Source organism: Chaetura pelagica, unplaced genomic scaffold (assembly GCF_000747805.2).
Source record: "Chaetura pelagica isolate M959 unplaced genomic scaffold, ChaPel_1.0 scaffold38, whole genome shotgun sequence".
Classification (NCBI taxonomy): Eukaryota; Metazoa; Chordata; class Aves; order Apodiformes; family Apodidae; genus Chaetura; species Chaetura pelagica.
In genome coordinates this window covers 279,135-287,251 of record NW_009954181.1, presented here as the reverse complement: position 1 = coordinate 287,251, position 8,117 = coordinate 279,135, and the positions used below count along the sequence as shown (strand labels likewise).

General features: G+C 53.0%; 1 protein-coding gene across 1 annotated transcript in view; it reads left to right on the top strand.

The window, feature by feature from the left end:
• The window catches only part of ADAMTS8 (ADAM metallopeptidase with thrombospondin type 1 motif, 8), a 34,053-nt gene extending 33,476 nt beyond the window's left edge, over positions 1–577 (top strand). Inside the window, exon 11 of the mRNA XM_010002887.1 lies at positions 8–577. Within this exon, the coding sequence (XP_010001189.1) occupies positions 8–577 (570 nt within the window). The remainder of the gene's footprint in view (positions 1–7) is intronic.
• The last annotated feature ends 7,540 nt before the right edge of the window (positions 578–8,117 follow it).

The window sequence follows — 8,117 nt, the reverse complement described above, 5'->3', positions numbered from 1 at the left end:
CATGGAGCAGGACATCCTCGTGAAGGGGACCATCCTGAAATACAGCGGCTCCATGACCACCCTGGAGAGGCTGCAGAGCTTCCGACGGCTCCCAGAGCCCCTGACCGTCCAGCTGCTGACCATCGCCAGCGAGATCTTCCCACCGAAAGTCAAGTACACCTTCTTCATCCCCAAGGACGTGCCTTTCAACAAGCAGAAAGGCAAGGAGAAGAAATCAGCCAACGTCATCCAGCCCATGTTGACCTCCCAGTGGGTCCTGGGCGACTGGTCCGAGTGCTCCAAGACGTGCGGCTCCGGCTGGCAGAGGAGGACGGTGGATTGTCGGGACGTGGAGGGTGAAACCTCCTCCACCTGCGACCGAGCCCTCAAACCCGAGGACATCAAGCCCTGTGGAGATGTCCCCTGCCCTCTCTGGCGCCTGGGCCCTTGGTCTCCTTGCTCCCAAACCTGTGGGGAGGGCGTGCGGACGCGCAACGCCTCTTGCATCGATTACACCGGGAAAGTCACCGACCCGGAGAAGTGCAGCTCCCCAGGGCCAGCACCGGCCACTGCCGCCTGTGTCCTGCAGCAGTGCTGAGCCCTGCCAGCAGCAGCCACTCTCCATCCCCACCCCATCCACGTCTACCTCAGAGGGGGGAACAACGGCGGCGTAAAACGGGGAGGAACCGCTTCTTTTCCTTGCTTCCTGCCTCTCTTTCCAGCCCTGGTTGCTCATAAGGCGAGTTGTAATTTTAGGGGGAGGGAGGGAAAAACCACAAGGGTATCCATGGGATGTTTTCCAAAGAGCTGCTGTTAAACACAGGTTCTGTTTGCTGGGGGAAAAAAAACGTGGAGCTTGACTTTGCGGTCACCCTGTCCCAGGTTGAGGAGGTCCATGGTGGGTGGGTTTGCTGATAAAACTGGGATCCCCTTGAAAAAGCCTTGGATCAGGTTGCTGTCTCCTCCCTGCAGCCATGTGGGTGTCCTTGAGTGTGGGGAGTGTTTTACTGGCTGTGGGTTTAGCTTGGGAGTTAGTTTGCTCATCTGGCTGGGAGCAGGAACGAGCTGAGGGCCAGATCCTGACATGCCTTGGGCAGGAGGACAGGAGAGGTGGTCGTGGTGGTTCATAATCCAAAGGTGACAAGCCTCTGCCTCCAAACACCCCCAGCACCTGCAGAGATATCCCTAGAGCTGCCACCCCATGCCTCCGTTTCCCCAGCTATAAAACTGAGGCTTGGTTATACCTGGTCTGGTTTACCAGCCACCACAAGTGTTAATTCATCACCAATTCTGCAGTGCTTTGACCATGAAATGCCCGTTGTGGTGGCCCATCCCCTCTCTGGAGCAGACACGTGGGTGTCCCAGCCCTTCCTCTCCCCTCCTCATCTGTCACTGCCCTGCGTGCTCGTTTTCCAAGCCCAGCTTTAATTTTGGAGATCATTTGACTGGTAGCAGGGATGAGCCCAGGATCTGCAGATGCTGAACCTCTCCCCAGCCCGTTGCAGTGATGGTGGCTGCTCTTCACCTCTTCTTTCCTGGGGTACATGAAGATGCTTGGATCTGGGGCCGGGATCCAGCCTGACTTGAGCAATCCTGCTGCTGGTGCCTGGGGATGGGGAGGGAATTTGGGAAGGTTTTGCCATGGCTGGACAGGCAACCCAATATCCCCAGTCTCCTCTCAATGTTCCTCACAACCCATACCCTGCCTCAGCTTCCCTTTTGGCAGCAAAACATGGAATTTCCAGTGGGTACAGCCTTTATCCCATAGGAAGAGAAGGGCTGGAGGAGGAGGACTTGAACATACAACATCTGAGCTTCCAGTTGTGGAGTGAATCCCTTTTCTTGTCTCTTTTGCCTGAGCTAAGCTCCCATGAGACCCTTTTCTTGCTGGCCAGGCAGGTTCAGGATTGGACTGTGGGATGAACCTCTCCCCAAAGCCATGTCAGAAACCCTATGATTTATCTGAAACCCTAAATTATCCAGCTTTTATCTCCTGGAGCTGATTCCTATTGAAACCATGGGGGTCACAGCCAAAGATTGAGAGAACCCATGGCTCACTTTTTTTTTTTTTAGGAAAAAAAAGAAATAAAATTAAAGCCCAGCTGCAGAGTTTGGATGTGGAGCTGCTTGGGCTGCTGTTCAGACCCACCTTGGGGCAATGTTCTGTGTCTGCTAATTAATCTCCAGGAATTTAAGCCCTCACTCTAACAAATAGCTGGATGCTAAAGTCACGTAGCCTTGCAGGGTTATAATTCTCCCCCTCCTTCTCCCCCCTCCCCCCTTGAGCCTGTAAGGATTTTTACTCAAAGATCAGCCTGGATTTCCTCTCCAGCATCATAACATTTAGGATGGGTCAGAAATGTCAGCCTGAGATGGTGCCAAGGAAAACATCTGTATTTATCACACAAGTTGTGCACACCAAGGGTCTCTTCCAGTTGTTCTTTTATATTCACTGTGCTTAGCTGGAGCTTCCCAGATGCAAAAGCTCCCTTCCCAGATGCAAAAGGTCCCTGCTGTGGGCAAATCCTGCTGCTTTTCCAGCAAGGAGAAGGAGAAGGACCCACCTGGGAGTGGGGGGACTGCAAGCAGTGCTGCTTGGTTGATGTTTGGGGTTGGGTGATGGTAAAAGTGGGGTTCCTGCCCTTGCCTTCCTGTAGGAACAAGTAGCCTTTATGCTGATTTAAGTCAAAGAGGTTATATATTAGGATATATATATATATGTATATATATGTTTCCCTTCAGTGAAGGATTGTAGCAATGTACTGAGCCTCCTGTGTTAGGTATTTATTATAAATTTCTGTTGGGTTTTGTACAGTAGCTGTCAGGAAAGGAGAGGGAAGGAAAAAAGGAGAAAAACCCACAAAATAATAATAATAATAAAAGACTGTCTGTGTTATGCTGCTCCCACAGCCCCACTCTGGAACCTGCAGCAGGGCCAGAGAGGGGATTTCTCTGCTCATTGTTTAACCACTTTGGTGTCTGGCTGGTGTGTCTCCCTCCTCCCTGGTGCCCCCAGATCAGGGTGTGACTGCAAGCACCCCCAAATCAAGCTCGGGGGAGGGAGGGAAATATATTTTTTTCTGGTTTTTAGCCTTTTGTTTGTATTTTTTTTTAACTTTGAAACCAATCTGTGACTCTGCCTTTACCCCTTCAATAAAGGATTTATTGCCTGGTACCTCTTTGTATTTGTCTCTATTTGCACTCTTCTCAGTATATACATATGTATTTTTAGCTCCATCCCATGAGCAATACTGTAAATCTCCCTTTCCCACAGCTTATTCAGCTGCAAATAAATGGTTAATTCAGGTTTAAGATGCTAAGCCAAAACACTGCATGGTAGAGTAGGAAAAACCCTGGGAGTAAAAACTATCCCCCAGAAATTTTGAATCATCTTATTGCAGATTGGTTATGAGCAGCTGCCTGCTCTCTGTATGTTCCTACATCTGGACGGTTCTGTGAATTGTGTTCATTCTGGAGCCCCCAGCATAACAAGGACATGGAGCTGTTGGAGAGAGTCCAGAGGAGACCACAGAGATGATCCCAGGGCTGGAGCAGCTCTGCTCTGGAGCCAGGCTGGGAGAGTTGGGGTGTTCAGCCTGGAGAAGAGAAGGCTCCAGGGAGACCTTAGAGCAGCTTCCAGTGCCTGAAGGGGCTCCAGGAAAGCTGGGGAGGGACTTGGGACAAGGGCAGGGAGGGAGAGGACAAGGGGGAAGGGATGAAAACTGGAAGAGGGAGATTGAGGTGAGACATGAGGAGGGAATTGTGGAGTGTGAGGGTGGTGAGAGCCTGGCCCAGGTTGCCCAGGGAAGCTGTGGCTGCCCCATCCCTGGCAGTGTTGAAGGGCAGGTTGGATGGGGCTTGGAGCAGCCTGGGCTGGTGGGAGGTGTCCCTGCCCATGCAGGGGGGTGGATCTAGATGATCTTTCAGGTCACTTCCAACCCAAACCATTCAATGATTCTATGGCTTCCCAGGAGGACACACAGCCCACCGAGGGCTGAAACAGTGGAGGTGGCTCCTTCCTTGAACTGTGCAGTGACCACAGAGAGCAGGAACTTGGTGTCATCTCTCCAGGTGTGGTGTTGTCTGCTGAAGGGATAACTTACATTTGGTGTTACAGAAGATAAGATTTTGGAGTCAGCCCACTGGAATAAGCACAGTCTCATTACAAGGTAACCCAGATACCTTTCCTGGGGACAAACAGGCTCAGTGTCCCAGCTGAAAGCACAGCCTGGTGTTGAACAGCAGCTGTGGTTTATTTTCTGTATTATCAGTGGTTTCCACTCACTGGTGGAGCCAGAAAAAGCTGCTGCTGAGGCTGCTGGTGTTTAGCCTGATGGGAGGGCAAGGGTTAACCCATCACCACGGGACATGTCACTCCGTTAATGGGCACAGTGACACATGCCACCCTATTTATAACCAGGTGTGACATTTATTTTAGATGACTTCCCTTGGCGCCGGGTCCTGGGTTTGGGCTCATTAAGGGAACAGCCTGCCCTGGTTTTGTTTTTTTTTTCCCCCCACTTTCTTTTTTGTCATTTCGTTGCCATTGTTGGGTTTGAGTTTGAATAATTGGAATTTCAAACAATGCCAAAGGCTTTGGGATACTAAAGGGTAGGAAAAACCCCTTAATTAATCACAGCAGCCCAACCAGCAGAATTTAACTTTTGAAACAAAGAATAGTGGGATAAGAAAATAAACCTTATGGGAGCTCCTCTGTCCCATAATGACACCCTGGGGACAACAGGGACCAGTGGGCAGAGAGATGAATTTCTCTAGTCCCATCAAGGGGAAAGCATTAGGGTCAACCCTTGGCTGGACCCCCCCACTCTGTGCTGCTCCCCAGATGTGGGTAATTATGTTTTATCAACTTATTTCCTCTCACAAGGCACTTCCAGAGGTTGGAGGATATCCCAGGCTGCTCCTCCATGCGTGGTCATCACCAGGTAGGTGTGGAAATAGTGGTTTGCTCTTGAGTTCCTGAACCTCCTGCTTCCAAGGGCCAGGCTCTCCTGATCCCAAATCCCAGTTATTCCTGGATGTTTGCTCCCCCTTGTGCTAATGTTGTTCTCTAGCTTAGCTGCTTCCCTCTCTCCTCGGTTTGTATTTCTCCTTCCTTGTGTTTGTAGACAGGAGCTGGACCTTCCTTCCATCTCATCTTGCTGAACTTGGCAAGCCACACTCCAGGCTTAGCTCCTGAAATACTGTCCTGCTGCTGCTGGAAACTGCATAAATCTGAATTCATTGTCCCTGGACAGAAGCAGCCACAGTGTCCCAGCAAGGTCACACCAGCACCTGGTGCTCCAGCCATATACCCTTCCTTATTCCTAATGGAAATGTCCTTCCTGACATGTCCTAGAATCATAATGTCCCTTCTCTGCCATTATCTTGGAATGGCATTATCTTGGCTGGAAAGGGATCTCTGGAGATCATCCAGTCCAACCCCCTGCCAGAGCAGGATCTCCTAGAGCAGATCCCACAGGAACACATCCAGGTCTGGAATGTCTTCAGGGATGGAGACTCCACAACCTCACATGCAGGTCAAACCTCCTGTGCTCCAGTTTGTGCCCATTGCCCCTCGTCCTGTCACTGGGCACCACTGGGAAGAGTTTGAAGAGGCTGATCCTCTGCTCAGCTCATCCATCCTGGTCTTAGAACTCCTCATCTCCTCCAGATCCCTGTGTCTCCATGCAGAACCCTGTTAAGTCCATCCTAACTCACCCATGGGAGTGGGCTGAATCCCAGACCTGGCATTTCAGAGGGGCTGTTCCAATTCAGAGCACCTAGAAAACAGGCTCCCTTGCTGAACCACCCTCTTCACCCTCCTCTCCCTCTGACCAGGACGCTTTAACCCTTGGGACTGTGCTCACTGAGGACCAGGAGCAGCTCTGCCAGGTCTGGGAGGGGAACACAAACCCCAAATCCTCGCGATGACGAGGGAAAATCAGGGGTTGCCAAAGAAGGACGTCAGCAGGATTGAGCCAAAACAAATGAATTGAGTCCTGGAGCCCCCAGCAGAAGGTGTCCAGGTTGGGGAGAGGAGAGGGAGGCTGCACAGGGAAGGTGTCACTTGTGTGGGTGCTAATGGGAAAGGAAAGAGGCTCCTGGAGCTGCTCCAAGAGCTCCTACAGGCGACAAAAAAAGAGGGCAAACCAGCTTCCAGCTGGGAATTGCACATCCTGGTGGCTTGAAGGGGGTGAGCAAGGGAGATCTTCACAGGTTAAAGTGAGGGGCCAGACCCTGGGGTGGGAGGGGAGGCACAGCTGGGTGTCTTCTGGGTGGATGGGAAACCAGGATCTCAGTTCAGATGAGAACAAACTCAGGTGGGAGTCGAAGGAGGACGCCGTTCTTTTGCTGGAGCACAAGAAGGACACAGACCACGCCGGATTGCACTGTTTTCCAGACATGGTTTCGGGCAGTTTAGCCCCTATTTCCCACCCGTGACCTGCTCAGAGCAAACCCCAAGCAGCACAAAGCTGTTGGTTGCCTAAACCCACCCAATCTCCACCCATTTCACCATCAAACACCCCAGCTCCGGGCTTGTTGGAGCAGCAACCTGGGGCTGAGGGGATGGCAGCCCAGGCTGGTTTTATTTTTATGAATTCCCCGTGTTCCAGGCATCACCCTGGATAATCAGGAGCAGATCCTTCTTCCTCCTACTAAATGATGCCTTATTAAAACTGGAGCAACCCCTGCAGATGTGCAACCTGCTGCAACCACTGCTAATTGCTCCTGCCTTGCAAGAGAGAACAACATCAACCCGATTTAAGAGGAAATGAAATCAAAACGAAGCAGCAGAGAGTCCAGCCCTGAGGAGTTGCTGGGGTTTTGGTTTTTCCCCCCCCCTATTTTGCAAGGAATTCTCCAAAACAGTCCCAGGGTTTTTATGACAGAGCAGAGAGTTTGGCTTTGGGTTGGGTTTGGTTTTTTGTTTGGTTTTTTAAACATGAGGCATTTTCCAAGGGTTGGTTTTACATTTTTGACCACGAATGAAGATTTTTGGGCAGTGGCCTTTCCATCCGTTTCCTGCCTCGGTTTATTCATCCTGGGGAAAAAAGATAAAACAACTAAACAAAAGAGCCAACAACAACAACCAACAACAAGAATCAACTCCCGGCCGCAAAACCAGCCGTGGAGGAAACGGGTTAATTAGGTGAAATTAAGCTGGGCCGGGTTAGTGCCCGTTTGGACCTGGTTGCAGGGGTGGGTTAATTCAAGATTTGATAACTCTGAATGTGATGGGGATGGATGCGGGAACCGGGGGGTGGGATGCTCGGTTCTGACCCCCAGGGGATGTGGGTACCGGAGCACCGGGGGTTGGGATGCTCGGTTCCGGGGGGTCTGTGCATTGGGGCACCGGGATGCTGAGTCCCTGGGGATGTGGGTACCGGGGAGTTGGGATGCTCGGTCCTGACCCCCAGGGGATGCGGGTACCAGAGCACCAGGGGGTTGTGATGCTCGGTCCCGGGGGATCCGTGCATTGGAGCACCGGGATGCTCGGTCCAGACCCCGGGGGTGCAGGTACCGGGGGGTTGGGATGCTCGGTCCCGGGGGTCCGTGCATTGGAGCACCGGGATGCTCGGTCCAGACCCCGGGGGTGCAGGTACCGGGGGGTTGGGATGCTCGGTCCCGGGGGTCCGTGCATTGGAGCACCGGGATGCTCGGTCCCTGGGGATGCGGGAACCGGAGCACAGGGGGTTGGGATGCTCGGTCCTGACCCTGGGGACGTGGGCACCGGAGCACCGGGGAGTTGGGATGCTCAGTCCCGGGGGATCCGTGCATTGGAGCACCGGGATGCTGTGTCCTGACCCTGGAGATGCGGGTACTCGAGCACCAGGGGGTTGGGATGCTCCGTCCCTGGGGATGCAGGTACCGGGGGGTTGTGATGCTCGGTCCCTGGGGATCCGTGCATTGGAGCACCGGGATGCTCGGTCCAGACCCCGGGGGTGCAGGTACCGGGGGGTTGGGATGCTCGGTCCTGGGGATGCGGGCACTGGAGGGTTGGGATGCTCGGTCCTGACCCTGGAGATGCGGGTACCAGAGCACCGGGGGGTTGGGATGCTCGGTCCCGGGGGATCCGTGCATTGGAGCACCGGGATGCTCGGTCCCTGGGGAGGCGGGTACCGGAGCACGGGAGGCTG